Raw genomic sequence first — 26,254 nt, 5'->3', positions numbered from 1 at the left:
GTTGAGGATCTGCAAGGTTTAGGCTTTCACAGGTGGTGTTAGCCAATGTTTCAACTTGTAGTGCCAATGCTATGGTAGCATTGTGGTTTTATACAGAAGCATTGACTCATTTTGTCAATACGCTATTTCTGTGCTCATACAAACTTTGTTTCGAGCAATGAGTTTTTGGCCTACCATGGAATTGGTCCTTCTTTAAATATTGGACAGATACTAGGCATGGACAAGGTACATTGTAGCCCTAGCCATAGGGGAGTCCTATATGTATACAATACAAATATCATGTTTGGTGTATTTTAACAAATGATCTTCCCTAGGGAGAGGGAGAGAGTTGGTTATACCCCAAGGCAATGTCCTACAGGGAACTCCTGCTCCATTTTCATAGTGTTGTATGAGTAACTCCTCCTGATTCAGCCCAGTCTTGGACTGCCTTGGCAGTAAAGTGTCCACCGTTATCACTCCTTTGGTATAGATAGAATGCTGAACCGTTTTTGTAGCACCCCTACAGTGGTATTTCCATTAGCAGTTCAGATGGCTGTGGCTCAGATCAACCTAGAAACTATATCTCCTCTACTTACCTTTTACCATTTGAGGACTTTAGAGGTTCTACGTAATTATTTGCCATGTCTGCCACAATTGTTTTCCCCTATTTAAATCCTTCTCTCCTGTATGTCCTCTCAGGGTGTGTAGACATTTGGCTACTCTTACCTAGTTCATTTAATCTCTAACCAGCTCTCTTATCACTGTCAATTTATCAACTATTCCATTCCGCAGTAAATTGCAGTAAAGATTCCATTTGAATGATGGGCTTTTACCCATCCTTTACCCATACCCAATCAGCATTTTCAATCACCAGTTATTGGGGAATGTATTTTCGGGCTTGTCCATTGTCAATTTGCTTTTCCAGAGCATCATTAAGCCTATCTAAAAACTTCATATATGATTCATTTGCATCTTGTCTTATATTTACAAAAGGCTGTCTTTGTTTACCAGCCTCCAGGATGACTTTAAGAGCACGGAGAGCAAGTGTCTTAACTTGCTGTAAGCCCTCGGTGGGAATTCCTGCTTGTTCTGTTGTAGCACTGTTATTGCCCCGCCCCCCCTCCATTAACATGTCCACAGTAAAGAACTTATTTTTGCCAGCCGCTGGTTTTCCTCCTCCTGTGCTCGAGCAAGCTGTCTCATTTTCGACTCCCACATTATATATTGTATATCAATCATAGTCAGGCAAAAAGACGTTTTAAAATCATGAGGAGTAAATACAGATGTGTGGCAAAGTGATTGTATAAGGTGGGTGGTATACGAAGCGCCAAGGCCATGATCCGTCACTGTGCATCGTATATACTTAATAAGCTTAAACAACGAACCTTCCCAGCACGGATTCTGACCCGCTGCATGTTCCCACATCCCCCACCTGTTGTGCTCCTTGTTTTACTGAAGCCCATTTATCATGCAGATCCGGGGGTTATAAACCTGTCTCCCTCTCAGGGTCAATAAGACCCGGGTCAAAGGGATTATCGTCCGAATCATCAGGCAGCAGTATCGGTTACTAATATATAACGATATTAAAAAGGGTACTTTCTATCATACTGATTCTTTATCTTTGTACACTGCCTTTGTATGTTTTCATACAGCAGTATGTTTTCACTTTGTCTGACAGTAGGGAACAATTTGCTGAAAATAAACTTTTTTCTAGTTTTTCTCCTCATATTTATCTTAGAGTACATAAGTATTTATTGATGAAGAGTATCAGCCTCATTGCTGGGGTGTGTAACCCACCAGATGAGCAAACTGGAGCGGTTGAACCAGATTACAGACTGAGACTGGCTACTCCCTACAGAGGTATGGGACTCATTAAGGGATGCTGGGGAAAAAAAAAAAAAAAGAAAGAGATTGTATGTAGTTTATTACAGGATGTTTAGGAGAAAGGCAAATGCAGGAAAATGGTAGAATCAAAGTGGATTGAAGAAGAACAAGCATGGGAAAATAGAGGGAAATGGAAAAGAAGCCAACTGCTAAAAACAGTTTGCTGATGAGTACACTTATCTGAACATGCCCTGTGCCTAGTCACTGTACCTGCCCTGTCTTCTTATTGAACTCAATTTCTAACTTGTTTTCCTGGACTCTCTGTTCTGTATGCATATTTCTGCATGGAAGTTTAAGTGCCAGCCATGGGCCAAGGGCCCTAAAGTCAGCATGAGGTAAGTTAAGTGCTACAGCGTTGGACATGTACATGGCATGAATGCTCCAGCAGTGGCTAACCAGCATTAAGAAAGAAGTCTGCTAACTTCCTCCCCTAACTCCTTTACCTGTTGACACAACTCCTCAACCAAAGAATAGCAGGGGAGGTGATTGTCAGCCCAGGATTTAGAGAGGCCCCAAGCACTGCCTGAAGCCCAAGACCTGTGGAGCCACATGTGCTGTCAGAGGGTCAGTCTGCTTTGAAGCCTCTAACGCACCTGATGTAGTGACTCCAGCATCTACTGGCGACCATGCTCTGCATCATCGTGACCATTTCAAAAAAAGATCCTCTCTTGCACCCTTCTGCATATTCTTTGCGCAAACTGCTGTATCTGCTGCCTCTGTTAGCTGCACAGCAAAAGATGTTTTGTTGATTTCACAGGGACTTTATAGACATTATGAACTGAATTAATATTCTGGTTCTTTATAAAAATTTTAAAGATCTAACTTTACAATTTCCCCAGAACAGAAATTTATAATCTTCACATTTATCAAAGTAAACAAAAATCACATTGAAAGAAGACAGCAAATCATTTGATTTTTAGTACACTTCCAAGAACTGCAGTTTGAAGCACAAAATTTTGACAATATATAGAAAGAGATTACAGATTCTAAGCCTGCTCTGCCAGGATCCCCAAGCTTCCTACAGAACAGGACTGTGGAGTGCAGAAATCCACTTGGGACCTCTGCTATCTCAGCTGCTTGGCTGCAGACCTGACTGTTTTGGCAGGGCAGGGAGACCCTGAGAACTGCAATTAGAATTTTTCCTGTAGTCAGTCTCCAGGTTGAAGGATTGTTACCTGGGTCTACATCTGACTTTAAGAAGCATGAAAGTACAGGCCAGCAAATTTGCTTCTTCCCCTTTCCTCCAGGTTGTGGACTTTTAGTTTCCTTTCTTTCTGAATGGATTAAAGTTTGTCTTAAGATGTTTTATAGAAGCATCTAATTAAACATATCGGAATTTTTTTCACTGAACCACTTAGCCATAAAAGATACAGACATTGGGCAACAAAATATCATAGAATCACAGAGTTCAGAACACTATAGCATTCCTACCGAGTTGTCCATTCGACAGACTTGTCAACAACAATTATCAAAATAAAGCTTAAAATAGCATACTAAAACTAGCAAAAAAAAAAAAAAGATTATAATCGTTGTTACAACCATATTACTTTTGGTGATTTACAAAACACAGGAGGTTAATGCATTTTTGCATTTTGTAACATTAAGGGTAAGGTAGTGGGGTTTATTTGCTCGCCACTGTGACCTTGGAAAGACAACTGCAACAAATTATGTCTAAGTTATTCTAAGGAGACATTAGACAGTCTTTTTTTAAAAAAAAAAAAAAACGCTGGATAAATTCAGAAAATGCTTTTAAAAAAAATCTCAAAAGCACACTCCCACTAACAGAAGATCCTATTCCTATTACAAGTACTTAAATTACGGCAATCGTTTATGTTTCTGTAATTAAAAATTAGTTAAATTCAAAATCTTCCAGAAAAAAGTGAGGAATTCCACATTAACACTGCACTAAAATAGACTGCAAGAGGCAAAAATCAAATGCCAACATCCAAATAGAGATAGCATACATGTTTTATTATATTATTCTTAAAATTGCAACACATTGTCATCAATCACAGCCATCAACCTGCAGAACATCTGCAGAATCTCGCTAATCTCATCCTTTTACAACATGGTTCACCTCATTGTTGCACAAAATTCAGTGTTTAGAGGTGAGAGTCAATGTTGAGGATACTCGGAAGATCTGTGGAAGCATATTACTCAGCTGGTAAAACATTTCCTCAGAAATTGTCTGGAAAAAAAAAGTAAAAATACATCTTTGACTTTTTGCTGCAGTTTGAGGGAACTTTCTAAGCTTTGTTTCATGATATTTATTAGTGTTTCTGCTTTTCAAAGGCCAGCAATACTGTTTAAAAAAATACAAATTATATTAATATTTAACACACTTAGAGAAAGACTGACCTAGAAATCCTGCTGGTAAATTTATGTGTATATGCGTGTATCTATCTCCAGTAGGCTTCCCATTCTAGTAATTGATTATTTCTATCTAGCATGATAGTGCTGTTTACTGTTACCTACATGACTTCTGCTCTATGAATTCCCAAATTAGCTTCAAGTTCAATACTTAGTTTACTCTTGGCTTCTCCCTTGCTCAGTGGTTTACTGCTTTCAGAACAAATAAACACAACTTAGTACTGGTCACCATTGGAAAACTTTCTGTTTCTGAAGATCAGCTATAATCATGAATTCAATTATTTCAGTGTCTTAATTATAATTAAGTTGAAACTACTAATGTCATTAATGATTTTGTGGAAGCACGATTGATCTCAATGTACTATAGCTTTCCATAATGCCAGATAATATGACCAATTAAAGCCTAAAATTAAGTATTGCAATCACATCTCTTCAGAGGAAATAATATCAAAAAGTATTTTTTCAAAAGTTATGTATTCATTGCTAGGTAGATTTCCAATTTGAATTTTTGGTACCCTCAGAAGATTCTACAGAATATTCAAAATATCTACAATTCTTTTGTTCCTGTTTTATAGTTATGGAACCAAAAGCTCAATGATAAGTTCACATACCAAATGCAGGGTGTAACAAATAAATCAAACCTATGATGTGCTCTGAAATTTGAGTTCTTGTTTTGGTAAGTCTCCTAGATTAGATATCAACTTGGTTTAACCTACCTGTGGTACCAGGAATTGTACAGTCCGAGAAATTCCTCCATCCCATGAGGCCATTTCCATCATGAAACCTAAAATCCCAGCATTTTTATTATGTATTACATATATTTGTTTTCTTTCAATGACACTACTGTCAAGCAAAAATAGTGTTTTCATATACAATTAGAATTTTAACCACTTTTTAATTAGCAATGTAATTAATCACAGAAATCACACTTGCCAACCTGACTGAAGTCTGATCTTACTGGAGAATCTAATGTTAGGGAGAAAATCAGTAAAATGTTGAGGAAGCAGAATATCCAGTCCTACTGGACAACAATTTGCTGTCCAGCACAAGTCAGAGGTTTCTCTGCAAGTGACTCTTACAAGTTCTTTCAATAGCTTACTTTCATTGGGAAACAGCTTTCTCCTTTAGCTCTGATCTGATCAAATCCACATGAGGTACAGCAAGTCTGAACATGCTTTTGCCAAATGTATACTGACACTCTAGCAGCAATAATACTGATTCTTCATTTGGCATTTCTGTGTTAAGCATTCCCAAACTATAGTCAATGAACTACAAGGTCCCTAACTATAGTCAACTACAAGGTTCACAGGCATACACTAATGACAAATACAAATATTTGTAAAAATGCTTCTTGTTTAACAAAAGCAACTACATGGATATTACTCTACTATGCATCACAAAAGGAAGAAACTACTGAATAGCTGGTAGAAAGTACATAATTCAATTAACATCTTAGATGCTATAAATATTGTTCAGAGTATTTAAGTGTAGAACACAGGAATGCAGTAAATAATAAAACAACTTGTGGAGTTAGAAAAATCAAACTGGATCATGAGAATTTCTGAGCAAAGAGATGAATTAGCATTTTCAAAAAAAATGGAGGGATCATTCGCTGTTTGAGAAAATGCAAATATAAAGGACTGAGAAGGATACAGGAGAGAACTAGCAGATCCTGTCCTTCTTCAGAGATTGATGAAAAGAATGGTAAGGACTTTTTTTCCTCCTTCCAATAACTATTTTATGAGTTGTAAAGGTACTTTCAAAATATTTTCAGTCATCATTATGATTGTCTAAAATTATTTCCCGATGCTTAAAGCAGGTCCATAATAGTTAATATACTAATATACCAATATTAACAGTTAATACTAAAAAAGATATATTAGATTGCGTGTTTTAACAAACAGTAATCTCATGTAAAAAATACTTTTGGGGTAAAGTGTATGGTTGAGATGTCTTCAAGTGCAACACAGAAATACAACTCAAGCATTGACACTAACATACCTTTGACACACTTGAAGACAAGCTCTGCCCTCCTCAAGCACCATGGAATAGTCATTTCCTAAAAATAAATAAATAAATAAATAAATACCCCCAGCATTTCCATAGATCTCTAGATCCAACCCAAAAGGAGTAGCAGGATAATTAGTAAAAAATGTTGCTGTAAGACAATGTGTTCCTATCAAGTTATTCAAGCAGCATGACAGGTGAGGAAAAGGGAGTCAGTTTTACAGTGTCAGAACAATCTGTGCATTTTTTAAGCTGAGATTTTGAAAGAAATATTACTGACGGACAGTACCATTAATATATTTGGAAATTAGTCTATTTAACTCCTCTGTGGAAGATCAAAATCAACACTTTCCAATTTGAATACAGAAATATGCATGAGAAAACAAAATTGTCATTCTATGTACCTTTTCAAATTTACACTTTAAACAACCTTCCATTCAATAAAGCCAGCGTTTGTTGTGGAATATATGAAACAGTGTGCATGCTGTCATTTTCGAAGGATTTCAGGCTTTAAAAAAAATGTATTTGGGAAACTCACCTAAGAACACCGATAGACAAAACTTATACTCTTGTTAGGGCTACATTAAACAATTATTGAAAGCCACAGTTTTTACTTAAGTGGAATTATCTCCTGCCATCCCTGAAATATCTTTTCTAAACTATCTTTTCTAAAAAAAACATTTTTAGATTTTAGGTAAATCATGAATCAATTCTGCTTTTATGTTATACAATACATAAATTAGACAGAACAATGTTGGACAACTATTTTTTTCATTTCTAAGCTTTCAGAAGCAATACTAGGTCTTTGTTATGATTTACCTGCCTACATGTGCTTTCTGTCACATTCGAGGTAGGAGTGACTTTTTAAAAATCTGGCTTAGGTTAAAAAACACTGTCTAAAAACAAAGATCTTGTTATGCTGAAGTCAACTTAGGAGCACACTGAGTTATAAAGGGAAATTATTCCCCTTATTGAAACAGCAGGATATGACACTGTGCCTTCAATGGGAACATAGATGTTAAGTGTTGTGGGCACTCAGGAAAATAACAGTTTCAAGGCAGAATGCCACTGAATACAAGAACTGAAAATGACACACTAATGATTCCTTTCTAAGTTCTCATAATTTTTCACATGTTGTCAAGAGTTTTTTTCTGCTATGCTAAAGAATAGTTGTGAAAAAGATCAAGGATCAGTTAGCTATCAATTCTAAATACAATACTGCGTATAGGAAAAAGAAAAAGTACTCTTTCTATAATGAGTTTTAGTTGATGGCCGCCTATCAAGCACAGTAGGTGCTTGGGATCTTTGAGTTTTGTTCATTAGCAGAGATCTCACTTAACTCCTTTTCAGGATGCAGAGATTTGCTCTCAAGTTAACATTTCTTCTGCTCATCCAAAAGGAGGCCAAGTTGCCCAGTTAGTAAGATATGCTGCGTGCCTTTTTTATTTATCTAAAGTTGTGGCAGACTCACTCCGCAGGGTTGTCACTTTTATAAAGCTAAGTGCATCCTTAAGTGGGTCCTGCGAGCTCTAGCATTTTTAGTGATCTCATACTATTGCAGCCCTTTTATTTCCTAGCTCAGTTTACAAGAGATTCAGAACAACAATCAGATAGTAAAATCTTAAAGTTTTTATTCATTTGGCCTGAGCTTGAATGTGTACATTTTTTGCTTTTTTAAACCTCAGACCCAGTTTTCATCCTTCTTTAAACTTAATGATCAGGTTGAACACGGAAGTCGGGGTTTATTTGTTGTTCTCTAGTGAGAATAACTAAGGGAAACAAGTCCCATTTTTTCTCATAAAAAACCAAAACACTAACTTTATATGGGGTCTCAATACCACTGAAACATAATGGCTTGATTGAATTTCATGAACTCATTACTACTGTGAACTTATGAACAACATTTTTCCACTATAAAATATTATTTTGGGAATAAATGACCCAATCTTTGGGAAAATAAAGAAAATTCATGATGAATGCCTGTTGTAATGAAGCATGCAAACATCTCTGCAGCTGTGCTACTGGTTAACCACTTTACAAAAACGTTTTTATGTAGGTGGTAAACGCAGACTGAAAATTTGGTCAGCTGAAGGCACCAAGTTCAGATTAACTTTCAGAAATTTGGTATTATTCACTTCTCATTCAACAAAAAATTTTTGTCTTTCAATGAGGTCAGTCAGCTGCAAAGCATGCTAATAAGCTGTGCAGCTAATGCAATTATCAGAAAGGTCATTTTCTGCTTTGTCTGCAAATATCTAAGCAAAACAATTTGCATAAAGTAAATTGTTTTATCAGAATCTTTTAATAATCTAGCACCAGACAATCATATAACTCTTCAGTTTCAAATGTCTGAACAATATGTGCACCCTCTTATAGCACAATGAAGACTTTTTCTTGGGCTTTATTTCTATTTTGAAATATTTAAGGGCTATAACTTTGTAAAGCACTGTAACTGGATTCCAAGAATAAATCAAGCTGCAGCTGTGCAAGTTGATTACTTGCATTTTTGGCCAAGAAAGGTGTTGGTACTAGAGATGAAAAACTACTGCTATTATCTGTTGGTAAAAGTTTCCATTTAAGTATATTCTTTGAAATCCTCATTATTATCTATTTCTAACTTTTGCATTTCTTGCCTAATAAAGGACTTGGATCTTGCAAAATGCAACTACTTTTGCAACTTTATTCAGATCAAATTCTATTCAAAAAAATAAGATAAAAACAAAGACTCATTCCACCTGTTAGAAGTGGTCCACTGGTGAGTTTTTTGTTTCCATGAGTCAAACATATTCAACAAAGAAAATGCAATGATGAAATTCACAATTGAAAAAAAAATCAAAGAGGTATTTGAAAAAACAGACTATAATTGAACATACGCAAGGTTACAATTAGAGGTAGTATTATCTTATTCTTCTCATTTCATTAAGTTTGTAGATTTGTCAGTTAACTAACTGAAGCATATGGCTGGTTGTTCACCCCACCGCAACTCCTTTTCTTGCAGTTTGTTCTGAGTCAAATCTGATGAGTAAGATTTTCCAGAGTAAGATTTTCCACAGTGTAAAATTTCTACAGACTAAAAAGTTACAGTTAGAGATGAGTCCTGCACATTAGTGTCCTACTGAAGAGGACAGAACACAAAGGATCAGCACGGTAGGTAAGCAAACCTGCACTTTCAGAGAGTCTCTGCATATGCTGTTTCTTGCCCAGCCAATATTTGAGGGGCTTAAATATTGAGAGACAGAGACAGAAATTTAAAATGAATTAATAAGCAGTGAAAAAGGAGACTGTGCACAATAAATTTGGTCTCAGGTGCAAGAGTTGCGTTTGTGGATACAGGGCTCAAACTCTGTAAGAAATCAGGCTTTTTTAGTCCTGTTGCTCAGAAAACTTAGTTCTAACCTATTTTTTCCTAGCTAGCAAGAGTGAAAATTGGGGATGTGACATCACTGTTGTATCAGCAACTCTAAAGCCATAGTTTCTAAGCAAGACCTGCTTGCAAATAGGCTCATCTTTTAAACTTTCCTCCCTGCATTCCCATCACTAATATTTGTGCAACTCTGCAGTGAGCTGGATGAAGACAGTGAAGTGCCCAGAATAAATACTGTGAATAAAAACTGGAGGGAAAAAAAAAGAAGAGGTTCAGGTGGATAAAACATTTTCTTTAACAGGTTTAGTTCCTTAATTCAGCTCTCCACACACATATCAGTGACAGTACAAAGATGCGGCAGAAGCCCCATTTGGCTTAAACCAGCAAGAAGCATAGCCCTCCTAAATACAAACTTTAGTTTTTTTTCAATTTAGAAAAAAAAAGAAAGTGGGTATTCATTTATTTACTTACTTCTGACATATCATGCACCAGTAGGAGAGGAATGCTAACTGTAGTAATGTCATGTGTGCAACAAACTTTGAGAATATTTCTGAGTCCCATGATTGCAGGATCCCGAGCAGTTATATTACCAGATCTTACATTGTCATCCACACACAGATGAAAAGCAACGTGAATTTCAGAAAGATTTGAATGGCGTGTGATGTAGAATTCTCCTACAGAATAATATAAACCAAGAAGGGAAGATATCATGGTGGTGATCTATATCAAAATACAACTGTTATGCAAATAATACAGGCAGTAAGAATTACAACTCCCAGTCATTCTAAGTAGACTACAGTTCTCTGGTGTATACTGTTCTCTTATCTAGTTAGACAAAAGGTAGACACAGCTACACAATGAAGATCAGAGCAGACAAGTACGGAGATAAAATTCAGGAAACAACTAATCCGAAATTCTTAGAACGTTCCTGTTCTACATTTATCTTCCATGCAGTTCCCTGCGATGATGGGTTTCACTATCATCACTCGTGGTATACCAAGACAAAACAGTGTCAGTACAGGCGGATATGATCTATATATGGTAGGAAACAGACAAAAACAAAAACAGAGGCGGTGTAATACTCAAAATATATAACAAAAGCAACAAACTGCAGACAGATGTGGGAGGTGGAAACACCAAAAATGGATGGGCCAGAGTAAAGGATGCAAAAACCCTGTGGGAAAAGATAAACGGTTATATAACAACCGAAATACATCCCATAAGAAACAGGTATTTCTCATAAGAATGACAAGTAATTCATAAGAACAGGGAAAATTACTGAAATGCTTTCAAGATGTGCACATGAAATCTTGTCAGAAGACATTCTTACACCAAATATTTTGTTACAAAAGGTAAATCGCAAGATGCAGTGAAATATGGGTCTTTCCAGCTTACCTTTCCATTGGAGACAGCATCTCTATACTAAAGACAACAGAGAAGCAGGTATGCTATATCTCTACAGTTTTAGTCAACAGACCAGTATCGTACTTCAAATTCACTTTCGCTGGCAATTTAAATTAAGACACTTTGCACAGAAATAGCTGAAGCAAAAACACAAACTCCTTTCTGCTATCTGCTAAGGGGGCAGTAAACCCCAGCAATGACCATCTAAAAGTAGTTACACACAAGTTGATTTGTAATTTACTTATGTTAACAAGATCTAAAGCAACCACAAAAACGTTTTTAAGAAGCCACCATATTCAACCACAACTTCCCACTACTGGGCATTCATCTTCAAATTCCACAGAAGCTTTTCTTATTAAAATGACAATATATACAATATGTTGTCATTACAATGTCATTACAAAGAAATACACAATATTTCTTCTTCTAAAGGAACAGTTAGCTTAACACAAGTTAAATATATTTTAAATATATTTTATTAAATATAATAAATATTAATAATATATACAATATATAATATACTATGTAACTGATAACATATAATATTATTATATATTATATATAATACATAATATGTAATAGTATATTATTAAATATAAAATTAAATTTATTTTGAAATGCTTTACAGACTCCGAATAGTAGTGTCATCGAAATGGTTATGTTCCCCTCCCCCCCTCCAAAAGCTACTATTTAATTTCCATCTTCCTTCCAATGTATTGGAAGATCTTTTCCCCCTTCAAATTTCAAAAACAAATTTTAGGCACAGAGAAGTTAACTGATTTGCCCCAGGTCGCGTGATGAGATGGTGGTAAAGCTGGGAACAGAAACCAGATGTTCTGACACCTAGCTCCCTGCCTTACCCACAAGAGCATCCTTCTATCCTTCTTCTCTGGTTGAGGTCAACTCAGATTTAGTCTATAATTTATGTTCTGAATTTAAAACTAAAAATATGCATTTTAAACACAATTTTTATGAGAGGAGGAAGGAAAAAAGCAGTGGAACTCACCTGGCAAAATATTTGACTGATTTCGTTCAATATTCTTGGATTTATCTTCATTCTCTCTGTTTTTTTTTCCTGTATATAAACATATAGTACAATTATTAAACACCTACGTATTAATTATGCTATGGCATACAACTTCATACTGCAATGATATGTAGATTTAATTTTTATCATAAAGCTGGAGAAAATGACAGAGGAACAGGAAGTATTTTTGTTTTCTCTGACGGACACTGAATTGAGTCTTATTTCAAATAATTAGCTTTCTAATTAAAACATGCTATGATACTTCTTCATTCAGACAAAAGAAAATGCCATCTACTTGAACATAACACTAAACTTTTCTAATTACATCCACAGCTACCTCATATTTTACTTAAAAGGCAAGGTATCTATTTGTTTACATTTTTTTCTACAATTATAAGGAAAATTATTACGAAATTTACATAAAACCAGCATTACAAAAACAACTTTCAGAATTTTTTTGAGACTACAGCAACGTGCAAGTACCTAGGAAAACTTGTTTCTCTATGTACTGTTGTGAATCTATTCATATTACTGACGTATTAAAACTACAGAAGTAGGTCTCTGCAAGAAAAAGTTTTATGATGTACAAGTACTACCTTAGCATGTGATCCGAAAATTTCACAGGTATATGTAAATATAACAGGAAAGTAAACCATTTATAAGGATTTGGCCACTACTAAAAACTATTTGCATTTTAGTACTCATATGCAAGGAGAGGAAGAAGTCCTTATTCTTCTGCAAATTTTAAAGTTTTACATGGAAAGAAAAATAATCAAGTTAACTTATATCTGTATGTTGCTACAGACAAAGTTTAAACTGCAGCATAGGATAAGCAAAACAGTCCTAAATATTTTCCATGCTGCCACAGTGGTATCAGAAGCTAGTTTCTTTTTATTTGATTTTTAATAAGTAGGTCTGTTATGTCAGCAAACAGATCATGTGAAGAGGCAATCTGCAAACAGAGAATTTCATGCAAATTTATGTGATTTCTTTTTCAGTTTCCTTATCTATGAAATGGAATGTTCTGATATTACAGATTAAGTGAAATCACCTTGCCTATAGCCAAAAAGGTTCAACTGACCACTATTCTATTTCAAGAAAAGTATTTTTGGTTGTCACTGACCATGATGCCTTTTTGACTTACTGCTACGCTGTGCTCTGGCCTTAAGTACAACCTTCTGGATAATTTCAAGCTGTTCTTGAATTCCAGGAAAGTGGAAATCTGTGCATTCTTGGCAAACAGTTGCAAAATCTATGGAGGGAAAAAAAATCCACATCATAAGCTCTGCTTGTTAACATTACATAATTCTGTCCTACTTTTCAAGCAACGCCGGTTATAATGACAAAGAAAACAAACCAATCAACACCCTACTGTATTACACTTCAAATCCTGAACAGTCTCTAGCAGAGCTAGAACAATTTTTGAAGTGACTGGACTATTGGAAAGAAATTGTCAAATAGTGCTGTTAATCTTCAGGCATAACCATCTACATAGACCATACAACCAAGTATGTGCATTAACTTATTATCTTGTGCTTTAAAAAGGATGTGGTCCACTAATAGAAGTCTTTCAATCTGAGATGCTTTATTAAAACACATATAATAGATATTTTCAAAAGCAACTATTGCATTCCTACTTGTTCTGCAATATGAAAGCTATTAATTAAATGAATAAATAGCAAATCTGGAAAGCTGGAAACACACACATTTCCTTTTAGTTCTCAAAATACAGACCTGAAAGCTAAAGAAAAATACTATCAGCTGGAAAGAGCTGCAAGTTCCTTCTCCTTATAAGGAAGTCCAAGGTTAGATTTTGAAAAATTACACTGATAATTAGGATCTTATCATACTGTCTCTGTGACTAGTGTTCTGGTGCCTCAACATCCAACTTTGTTTCCATGCAAGCCAATGGAAGCCAAAACAAGCCATTAGGAAGAGGTTAGACTGCACAATTGCTACTTACTTCCCATTTGGGGGTACCTGCTCTAATCTTCCATAAAGTATTTAAAGTATTCCTATTGCCTATCAGATGAACATCATACAGTCCTCTGAACAGGTTGCTACTGGGGCAGGTGAATTATAGAGAAAGTTTTAAAATACTTTGTCTTTCTAAGTAAAAATAATATAGATAAATGCTAGGTAAGAAGTCTGTATTATAAAAATTTGCATGCAAAAAACTTTATAATAAATTCTGGTGTCCAAAACTGAGGAAAGCAGCAGCTCATATTTCAAAAGATTATGTCTTTCCAGGTATCAATAAGTGCAAAAATCATCATACTTGAAACAAAAATTTTTTGTTTGGTTGCATATAGATTATAATTAACCCTACTGTAGCTTATCATTTGGTTATAGTATACCTGCTCAAAATCTGAGTTATATAAGGAATATGAAGGGCTACTGAAAAAGATTGTTGTGCCAGGCAATGTATAAAAATAATATATACATAAAAATATATACATATATATATATACACACACACGCGTATATTGTGGATATATATGTATATATGAGAGAAACTACTCATCTAGGTTGGAAAAACAGCCTGAATAGAAGTAGAATGTTGCATGATCATATATCAGACTTCAATTTTCTGCTCAAGGCTGTTTCCTAGAGATGTCTATTGGCCCCAAGTAGTATCAAGATCCATTTCAAAAACATCATCTTGAAAGACATACAGACTGCCCAGAAACACTTCAAGATGCAGGCTCTCCTTTTCTCTCAAATATAGGCTCTCGTTTCTCTCATAGGTATTTACTACTGCCCTCTGCCAAAATCTCACATTCTCACCACACAGCTGACAGAAGCAGCAGGAAGAGGGGAAACTGCCCAGACCCCAGTTGCTGCCTGCAGTCGTTCAGGGTCTTAATGCAACCTTTTCTGACATTTCTGTCCTGGGGTGGACAGCTGTAGAAGGTGCCAAAATTTGCCAAAATCCCTCTAGAACTCAAAGTTTGAATGTTAAATTTTGGAGATCATGATATATGTTTTCATTTCCCTTATTTCCCTGTGGTTGTAAGATCTATTTGGTGGCTGCTATGCCTCAGTTTGACAATATTATTTATTAACAGTATTACTAGTATGTCTTAGATTCATGAACCTAGATTTAGGAAAAAAATTTAGAATAAAAGCAACCTGAAAACCATAAACAACACACATGCAAATATAACTTTTACTGCTAGTCTTCCCTTTACAATCCTGTTTCTACACTGTATCAGAGTAACTCATGCTAACTTCCAGCCCCACCACCATTTTTTCCAAGACTAGGCAACTACAATGCCTATTGTTCACTTTTATGGAAGGCACAGTGCTGGAGATTTCAAAAACACATGATATTTTAAGACATGTACTAGTAATTTGAAGTCTTAGCTTTGAGAATTGAACCTTTGCAAATAGATTTCAGTATGCTAGACTGACATTAGACTTACAAGGCCCCATGAAAAGCAAGCTGTTTTAAGAGAGGCAAATCAACATCACAAGTGCACTTTTCAGTGCGAAAGTCAGGATAGAGGTCAGGAAGATAATAATAGCCTTCAGGTTACTTAACACAGCTCTATCCCCATTCTATCCTTATCTCTTCTAATACATCTTACCTTGTTTTTATTACTTTTTTGTAGTATCATATACAAAACATGAGGGTCTTCAGTAAATTTTAATTTTACCGGGAATACTTTTTGTGAGAGAAGGCAGCAAATATTACAGAGTGATATTTGTGTTCGCTGACATGATATACCCCAACAGAGGACTCACCTCTTTTGATGCCACTATATGAACTGATGCGGTTATCAACTAGTAAAACTAGGCCACAGAGAGAAGTTGAATAGAGCGACATTGCAGTTTGAAGCCTGTGAAGTTTTACTCCACTTCGATGATTACGCTTATGTTTACAGAAGTCTAACATATCAGCTCTTAGTAATCTTAAATTATGCATGGTCTTCAACTGAGCTCCTGTGCAAAAAGCAAATGATAAAATCAGTGAAATATAAATGATTTTAATATATACAGTAAGGCAGGAAACTCAAATTGTTATTTAAATATTTTTGTCAGAGATCAGAATGTTTCCCCAAGTCCTGTGAAAAAAGACTATAAGGGAAATAAAGCTCATAATGCTCAAAGTTCTTAACCAGATTTTAAATTTTTAATATGAGAAATTAAGAAGAAATAGTAAGAATGCAATATTTTCACACACTGTCACAAAGTGAGTCAAGACCTGTGCATGAAATGATTCTTTTTCTCCCTATAAGGCAATGAAAGAAATAGTTGTGCAGGCAACTCAAGGCAACAAAAGAAGTCTCTACTGCATAAACGTAAAGTAATTATTACAAACATTTGTTCCCTGGTAATTTATCTTGGGAATTCAGTTTAACTCCCACTTTTTCTTATCAACCTTATCAAAGGTAAAACTTTTTTTATTAATCACTGCATGTTTTGATGTTAGCATTCTTTTCCACACTAATCATCCTGTTAAGAGTGGATAAAAATTTGTTTGCAGAATATTCTCCACTAAGTATTTTTCAGTTGGCTAAACACTGTTTAATATTGCATACGTAGTACTGTACTGCTCCTAAATGAGGAGAGTGAAGAAAGCAATTAAAATGCATACTATATATATGCAGACAATTTTAATATTATAAACAACATATAGCTTAAATACATCATGTATGACTTAACATTAGGCATTAGCTTAAATTGATTAGCATTTGTTATTATCTGGTTTTAGTATAGATTTATTTACTTACCTAAGTGAATAGTAAAACTTTCTTCCAACAGTCTTTGCTCTTCATAAATTCTTCCATTTACTTCTATAGATTCTCTCAACTGACTGGGCTGAACTTTAATTTCATCACTAAAATAAAAAAAAAAAAAGCATAAACATTTCAGTAAGTTTCTCATCAGATCATCAACAATTTATAAGTGATCCAAAGTCTGCTTCATTAGTCTATGGAAGCCAAAAGGCTAAGTCTGAACGAATTCCATTAATCTGAGATCTGGCATTTCTAGCATGCAACACTCCATCTGAACGTGAGCAGACCCCACTTACAATATAAGTCTTCCCTGACTCATACTATGAATATTGTGAGATTGAGCAACAAACAACAGAACACCTTATTACAAAATAATAAGAAGAAAATAGGAGTGAAAAACCAAAAAAACATAGGCCCCTTCTTGGCCTATTTAAAACATCCCAAACCTTAGTTATAAAGTTGCTAGATTTAAGATTTTCGCCCTGAAATAGGAAGCAAGAGGAGACAAACTGAACTCTACAGTGTTAAAAAACTAACAGGAAAGATTTTAGATATCTATTCTGCTTGTTTTGTCTGCTAATAAATGACACTGCAAGTAACATTTCTGTTATATGAAAGAACAAGAAATTCTCTCCATTTTTTTCCTCTTTGTTTTGAAATTGTCGGTAATCTTCAGAGTTTGAAAAGGAATGTGTTATTTTAAGCAATTTCACTAACAGCAAATTCTTTGTGATCAGACTGACACACACTTTTTAAAACCAAACAAGAAAATACAAATGAACAAGCAAAAAAGAATCCAGCCGATCAAACAAAAATAAACAAAAACTTTTAAGCATCTAGCTATCCTACCACAGCCTTTCTGCATATTGTTTTCAGATGCATGAGGGGCCTGCAGTTGTCAGGACTCAGCATAGACCATTTAAAATGAATACAGATGGCCGATTCCAACATTCCAAAATGTATTTAAATCAAAACATCCTATCAGTTTTTCAGAAATATTTGCCTCTGAATCACTAGCTGTCTGTTTCTTCTAGATTTCAGTTCTACTAAATCCACTTTATTTTCATTTTATACACCGTAGTGAGAAAGCTATATAAAAGAAAGAGCATCTCAACAAGTTTACCTTCTTTTCTCTCTTCCCTCATATTCCATATCTTCGGCTTCCTTCTCTCCAAAGGAAAGCATGAAATCATAGAATCATTATGGTTGGAAAAGAGCTCTAAGATCATCATGTCCAACCATAAACCCATCACCACCATGCCTGTTCAAGCCATGTCCCTAAGAGCCTCATCTACACATTTCTTGGAACACTATCAGGGACTCCACCACTTCCCGGGACAGCCGGCTCCAATGCTTCACTACTTTTTTCATGTAGAAAATATTCCTAATATCTAACTTGAACCTCCTTTGGCACAACTTGAGGCCATTTCTTCTTGTCTTATTGGTAGTTATTCTGGAGAAGAGACCAACCCCCAGCTGACTACAACCTCCTTTCAGGTAGCTGTAGAGAGCAATAAAGTCTCCCCAACCTTCCTCTTCTCCAGACTAAATAATCGCAACTCCCTCAAACACTCCTCAAAAGGATTGTGCTCCAGCCCCTTCACCAGCTTCATTGCCCTTCTTTGAACACGCTTCAATATTTTTCATGTAGTGAAGGGCCCAAAACTGAACACAGTATTCGAGGTGCGGTCTCACCAGCGTCAAGTATAGGGGGATGATCACTTCCCTAGTCCTGCTGGCTGCACTATTCTTGATACAAGTCAGGATGCTGATGGCCTTCTTGGCCCCCTGGGCACACTGCAGGCTCACATTCAGCCAGCCGCCAATCAACATCCCCAGATCCTTTTTTACCAGACAGCTCTCCAGACACGCTGCCCCAAACCTGTAGAATTGCATGGGGTTGTTGTGAACTAAAGTGCAGGACCCGGTACTTGGTCTTGTTGAACCACATACAGTTGAACCTCAGCCCATCGTTCCAGCCTGTCCAGGTCCCTCTGTGGAGACTTTCTACCCCCAAGCAGATCCACTCTTCCTCCCAGCTTGGTGTCATCTGCAAATTTGCTGACGGCGCACTCAGTCCCCTCATCCAGATCGTCGATAAAGATATTAAAGAGGACCAGTCCTAACACTGACACCAGGGGAATATGGCTCGTGATAGGTCACCAGCTGGATTTAACTCCATTCACCAGCACTCTCTGGGCTGGAACAGTCAGACAGTTTCTCACCCAGCAAAGAGTACACCTGTGTAAGCCATGAGCTTCTCCAGGAGAAGGCGGTGGGAGACTGCCTCAAAGGCCTTACTGAAGTCTGAGTAGACCATGTCCACAGCCTTTCCTTCATCCATTAGGTGGGTCACTTGATCGTAGAAGAAGATCAGGTTGGTCAAGCAGGACTTGCCTTTCATGAATCCATGTTGGCTGGCTCTGGTTGCCACGCACATGCTCGGTGATCACCAAGAAAAACTGCTCCATAACTTTCCATGATACTGAGGTCAGGCTGACAGGATTCCCTGGATCCTCCATCCAACCCTTCTTGTTAGATGGGCATCACATTGGCAAAACTCCAGTCATCTGGGACCTCCTCTGTTGACTAAGACTGTTGACAGAAGATGGAGAGTGGCTTGGCAAGCACTTTCATCAGCTCACTCAGAACCTTCGGGTGGATCCCATGTGGTCCTATAGACTTGTAAGTATCCAAATCCTTCATCACTTTCTGTTATGTTCCATGGCTGCACCCTTTCGCCACTGGCATCTACCTTGTTCAAGGTCTTTCCCATTGATTCCTTCCCACACCCACCTTAACATTCTATTCAAATACACTCTTCTACTAATACAAGACATTATAAAGCATCTGGTTCTACTTTCTAACTTTCAAAGAACAGCAAAAGAAGTGATTATTAAATTCTTATTTCCCTAGTATTTCCTCAGTTAAGACACTTCAAACATTTAGGACAAGTCGCACTAAAAAAAGATTCAGTGATTATTAATTTTAAGCTTATTAATTCAAAATTTGAGATGATTGTTACAGTTGACTAAACTGCAACTATTCTGCATAGCCTCCTTAATTGATGACAGAAAGCACTGTGAAACATAGGAGAAAATAACAAAACAAAAACAAAACAAACAATCAAAAACAGAAATCCACACAGCTCAAGAATAATAATAACGCATTAGTACAACTTTTACAGAGTGGATATAATGTTGTACAAATTATGCACAATGAAGAACTTTCCAAAAGTATATATTTAATTTATTGCCTTTCATTCTCTATAAATTTTATCTTGATTAAATAGCTATTCTTAAAGTAAGAGTATATAAAAGCAAGTCCTGTAAATTAGCATAGATTGAAGTGAAGTTCACAGCAGAATTAAATACCTGACTGAGATACCGTTGGGATTCTTTAGGTCCTGATGCAGTTTCATCACCCACTCCTGATATTCCTGCTTCTGGATTGCAGTAGACTGTTTTAATTCATTGGTCCATTTGTTTTCCAAATCCTAAAAAGATAAATTGAGCATTTTGGAGGCTGGTTAAGATATTTATTTGTATGATCTATTTTGGTTTACTGAACTTAGTTTACCTGCTGAGATTCAAAATGCTGAGCTGCTAACGAATTTACATCTTGGTCTGTGAGTGACCTCCCTAGCTCCTGCATCACCTTATCCATTTCTATTCCTTGTCTGAAAGAGAAGTTAATACAGATTACAAGAAGCAACGCTTTCGCAAACTGGCAGAAGAATGCAAACTGTTGTTGATACAGTCATACTGGTATATGACGATCCGTTGTATTGTTCAATTTCTCAATACTCATCAGAGGCTGAGGTACAAAACTGAACACAGAGCTGAAAGATACCTTTGTGGTATTTTGTCCATCTGCTCTTTTAAAGGCAGAATCCACATGCTCGTTAGTGCGTTCCAAGAAATACTCACAAGAATTTAATACAGTCGCTCCAGACACTATTCTAGTGCTTACTATTCTTACCATTAGAAGGGTTTTTGCTAATATCTGGTCCAAATTTTCCTTGCTGAAGTTCAGTTACACTCTTTCATGTCCTGTCTATTGTCCTGTTAGGACATGGAAAAGAAATAATCAACAGCTCCTCTTAGCAGAAGCAGCCCTTTACATTGAGTAGACCGGAGCAAGGATCCAGAAGAGGAACACGGCCTGCAAGTGGAGCCGTGGGGACTGTAAAACAGTGCAATAAGTGAACAGCATTTTATAAAAGCTATCTAGTCAGGCACTTAATGCTACTATTATTATGGATTTGTCATTATTTTACTCCTTCGAGGAGTTAATGATTTGATCCAGGAAAACAATTTAAAAGTCACTGGACACAAATCTATCACTTTTTCAGTCCCAGTACATGAAGAATATTTTTCCTTTACTGAAAGGCAGTTTCATATTAGTCTCTCAATGATCAGGTCTTTATATATTTTTAATTTAAAATAACTATTTACATTTCTAAAAAGCATGTTTTAGAATCCAGGAAAACCACCAAATCAAACTCCTAGATACTAAAGCTTGTTAAAGAACACAGACATGAAGAGTAATACAAGGTTTTATCCCTGAACCCTGGTAGATACCATAATCTAGATAAAACAGTTGTTTTGAAATAGTCTTTTTGTTTTGGATCTGTTTAGTCCTTGGATTTTTTTTCTTCCAGTGAAGAGGATAGAGACACGTAACTAGCAGGAAGTGGACAAAACACACTACTTTTTTTAATAGGTAAGCTTCCAACTGAAACTATATTTGATAACAAAACTAAAGGATTGCCCTGCTATCATCAGTTCATCTAATAATTTGTCCCTCCTGAAACTTCTTGAATTCCTGGCTTCACTCTGACATTCACCATGTTCTCCAGCAAGGAATCACTTTTAGTGTAGCATAGCCCTGATTTAGCAAAGAATATCCAAAAAAAAAAAAAAAAAAGAAAGTTGAAGGTCAGGGCTTTCAAATAGGCTTGAGGGTGACAGTGCACTGGAACAGGTTGCCAAGAGAGGTTGTGGAGTCTCCTTCTCTGGAGATCTTCAAAACCTGCTTGAATGCAGTCCTGTGCCACGTGCTCTAGGTGACCCTGTGTGTGCAGGAGTGTTGGACGACATGACCTGTAGAGGTCCCTTCCAACCTTAAGCATTCTATGATTCTATGAAATAGGCTTCTGTGTAAAGAAAACAAGACCTACAACTCACCCGGCATAGCCTCGAGTTCATCCTTGATTGATGGAGATTCATGATTTTGTCAAGTACATACAATAATTTTCACTGGAGAAAATACACAGCTATATGCCATTAGAACTCTGCTAACACTCTAACTGCCCTTAATACCAAGCACTCTTTCTTCTACATGCACAGCTGAGCCAAAATTACAATAAGCAGCAAGCTTTTTATGCTATCACAAATAACCAGCAATTTTTATCTCCAAATCAGAGCTACGTAAAATTCACTTTGGAAGAACACTGGAAAGAAGCTATAGAAGAAGATATCCACTATAATTTCTGATTTTAAGCTCACATTGTAGGAGGAATACTGTCACCTGCAGCATCAAAAAAGCAAAAACAACAAAACAAACAAAAAAAATTGTACGTGCCTCTCCGTGTGGACAAAGCAGCCACCTGCAGGTTTTCCAACTAGGGATCTCCAAAGCTCAAGTTCCTACTTAGCAGTTTCTGAATTTAAATTGATTCAAATCCTGTGCTTATCTTTCCATTATGTGGAACTTAATTCCACAATTTTTCATTCATTTTACTTTTTGCTAAAGGCACAAGAGCTACGGCACACAGATTTGAGTTTTCTTTTTTTTTTTTTTTAAATATCCTTAGACATTTGCTATTGCTATACCACTTATGTGGACAGAACAATGGAAATCAAACCTGATGTTACTTAGATAATCTTAGGTTTTATTATTTTAGTGACTTAGAAGGATACAAGACAGCTGACCCCAATGACAGAGGCTACATGACTAATTTTAAAGAGAGAAACACAATGTTAAAACAGAGCTTATAATACCAAATAGAGTGGACTTACATTGTCACATGGGATGTATGTACATCCAGTGGTGTGCACCCACATTTAAGACATTCAAGACATTACAAAGACATTAAAAGTAGACATTAACATGAATTAAAAAGAATACCTTTCTCGCAGCTTTTTTAGTTCCACATCTCTCTCACTTATTAATTCTGAGATACTAACAAAATAACTGTGTTCCAGGTTTAACAGTGTTTCAGAAGCTGGAGAATGTATCAGATCATGATAAACATTTGCAAAATCTTCATCCCAACTGATTTCTTCAGGTTTTGCATATTCTAATGTTGTCTAAAAATTATAAGAGACTTTAATGTATATGGTATGACTAAAAGAATTCCTAATAAAGGTAAGGCAAAATCAACTGCGCATTCACAATACTGCAGATCCTTCAAAATGCATGAATTACATTCCTCCTAATTAGAGGTCTTTACATTCTATTTAATGAACCTTGCAATACTGCAAGGCACCTTTTCCGGCTTATTAGCGGGCCGTCCGCTATGTCCAATCCGGTATAATGATGGACGCGACATTTGGGACGAGATGGAATAGTCCCACGTCCAAGACACAGCCAAGGTGGGACAAGAGCAAAATTCAGCGAGACAGAAAGACTGAGCAAGCTCGGTCGTCTGTGCGAAGAATTTTGATCTTGTTGACAGACTAGATGTTACAAGTCTAGAGAGGTGCAGGCAGACAAACCAGATGACCCACGTCCTTTCGGGCACAGGCAACAGACATGCCAAGCCCCCTAATAAGCTTTTATCATTTACTCCCTTTTCTTCCCACAGTCTTTCTCTTTCAAACCAGTAGTAAAAGCATTACACATTTTGACACCAGTGAGGAATTAACCATTTTCAAATATCACCAACTTTGAACAAACAATTATTTTAGCTCTTCCTATTTTTAAGTACTTAAAGTGCTGTCAAGAATTTCTCAATCATAAGATAATAGTCCCATCCAATCAGTTTTTAAAAGAACCCAAAACATTATCTGTGCAAAAAATAGTATTTTAGAAAGAAGGGATAAACCTCAGATGACACTAAAAATTATTGGAAAACACTGACTTAATAAAAACAATTTTTAGTGAATTATAAATGGCTCAAAGATGACAGTTTTGTTAGGATCATTTCGGTTTAAAAGGGCTTGCTTCCCAACTAATTCAGCTGAAGAACTGAAATGGTACCACTGAAACATAGGACAGAAATATCAAGACATTGTCTAACACTAACATTGCATAAACGCAGGAGATGAGCTACAAGATTTGTTCCAAACACTCACTTTCTCCTTGAAATCTTCACAGCTACCTTTTGCATTTGCTGGATAGCTAAAGCAAAGCACCTTCAGGCATATGCAAGTCTGCATCAAATCAAGTCAGCATATTGTGTTCAGCTAAAATATCCTTATGACGTGCATTAAAGAAACTCAAACAAAAGAGTACCATTTTACCATTTTTTCTTTTTATTCTAATACATCACAAGCTTTAGATTTATTTTTGTTTCACTATCATTAGCCAGTTTCTTCTCTGTTTTGTACCTTTTGACTCCATTACTTTCTTAAATTGCTAAAGAGATACATTCAGTAAAAAGTCAACTAAAAACATGGAAGATGAAGATTCAGTGATTAAGACTTTTCAGTCTTAATCTTACCTCTTTATAAGCTTTAGCCCAAGTATCTGCCAACTGGTTTACATCTACTTCCCCTGATTTGACAGCTTCCAGAGACATGTCAGCTTCTTTATCATAATCCTTTATAGTTTCCTCTTCTATGAACTTATTAAGTGACTGCTTCAGGTCTACTTTAACAAAAAGAAAATGTTTCATCAACAAAACAATTTCATTAGAAATATCAATAACCATCTAGCAAACATACAAAGTTTTTCTGAGAACCTTCTACTGGGGCAACTCTCTTATTAGTACGAACAGTCTTTTTCACTAATATTCTGCTGTTAAAAACTAAGGATGGTTCTTGCAAATAACTTCCCATTTTTAAAACACGTTATAAGATAATTTATGTATACATATATGCTTATACACATATATATATATGCATATATATATATATATATATACAAATATATATTTTACAAAATCAATTCTTACCGTTTTCTATAACACATGGTAAATGATGCAAAACCATTAGATGTCCATGCAGGTGACTAACATTCTCCTGCATGGGGAATTCAAGAGGCACTGTAAGTAATAAATGTTGATTTCCAGCATTAAATTTGTATACAAAGTCTCTCTCCCCAGTGCAGGTCCTTTCTTTGTTAGATTTCATCTTCTTGAGATTATTTCCTGCATTAGCAATGAGAACACGTGAAAAACCTCTTTTTTTTTTCATTTTTCTTTTGTTTTAAAGGCTCTGTTACTTTTTTCTGGCAAAAAAAAAACTTAAGAATGAAATTTTTCATAAATATTCATCTAAATCTTGATTTTCAAGTGCATAGGTAGGAATTAACATATGAATACCAGTTTCCACAACACTGAGAGCTTCCAAACAGTAATCAAATGTATCAATACATGCATTTAGCTAGCTAGCCTTACAAATTGCAGTTATAAGCCTCCTGACTTAAATGTAGCACCAGAACAGAAGGAATCACAATAATAAACTATTCTTAAAACAGACCCTGCACCTGTTGATATGCATGTCACAAAATCTTATTAAGACTTTGTTTCATGCTTTGTACAGGCACACACTTTTCAGAGATCTGGGGGGAGTGGAAGCTGGTAATAATTTTTTTTTGTATAAGATTTTGTAACTTTGTGACTTGCTTTGGGATGATACTTTTAAAATATCCAAATAAAAATAAGCAAAAAGAAAAGCAAGATACCTGTCTACAGCCTCAGTTTACGCTATGGGAACACTTACCTGTAGCAGTAATTCTTCTGTCCTCCAGCTTATTCACACTCATCTTTTTTTGAACATTATGTGCAAAACTGGACACATTATTCCACCTGAAACCTCTCTCATGCTATAATCTACTGTTCAAAGAGATTAAAATCAGAAAGTAAAAGAAGAAAGTATACTTTCTGCAGACAAACTCATGGGGACCTTTTTGGTTTTTTTTTTGTTTTGAATACACCTATATTTTAGGAAAAGACTGATGAACAACAACAACAAATACTCAAGGAAATAAAAGCTAAAACAAAGCCACTGCATGTCCTGATACAAAGAGAAACTCGATTTCAATAGCTAATGAACATCTTCATATGCTGTTTCCTCACAAAACAGGTTTAATGGGGAAGAAAAAACACAGTATAGGGCAATACTTCCCCTTCCCCCTCCAGTGCAATCGAGCATCTCACCTGTCCCTGAGAATAGGACAAATGCTTTTTACGATACGCTGAAGTCCACCACACCAGGTTCGGCAGCCCTCTAAAAGAAAACCTGCATCTACTCTCGTTATCAAAAAGAGAATGCTGATGATAAGCACTAAAAGAAGAATCTCCTCGCT

General features: G+C 36.0%; 1 protein-coding gene across 2 annotated transcripts; it reads right to left on the bottom strand.

Annotated features, from left to right (window-relative positions):
- Positions 1-3,817: 3,817 nt before the first annotated feature.
- Positions 3,818-25,835, bottom strand: FERRY3 (FERRY endosomal RAB5 effector complex subunit 3). 2 transcript variants are annotated; one of them, XM_010221324.2, is made up of 14 exons: positions 25,669-25,835; positions 24,900-25,094; positions 24,447-24,592; positions 22,910-23,091; positions 20,357-20,456; positions 20,152-20,273; positions 16,772-16,878; positions 15,783-15,980; positions 13,159-13,287; positions 12,015-12,083; positions 10,076-10,278; positions 6,235-6,292; positions 4,950-5,017; positions 3,818-4,051 (listed from the first exon to the last, which is right to left on the bottom strand). In XM_010221324.2, the coding sequence occupies exons 1-14, from the start codon at positions 25,709-25,711 to the stop codon at positions 3,959-3,961; spliced, it is 1,713 nt and encodes a 570-aa protein (XP_010219626.2). In that variant the 5' UTR covers positions 25,712-25,835; the 3' UTR covers positions 3,818-3,958. The 2 variants fall into 2 exon arrangements, with proteins under 2 accessions (XP_010219626.2, XP_010219627.2); XM_010221325.2 differs by having other exon boundaries at positions 13,180-13,287; positions 25,669-25,834.
- Positions 25,836-26,254: the final 419 nt, after the last annotated feature.

Source organism: Tinamus guttatus, unplaced genomic scaffold, assembly GCF_059628265.1.
Source record: "Tinamus guttatus ecotype Peru unplaced genomic scaffold, ASM5962826v1 Tinamus_guttatus_pri_ptg000182l, whole genome shotgun sequence".
NCBI lineage: Eukaryota > Metazoa > Chordata > Aves > Tinamiformes > Tinamidae > Tinamus > Tinamus guttatus.
The sequence above is the reverse complement of the archived record's forward strand: the minus strand, read 5'-3'. Positions and strand labels throughout refer to the sequence as shown.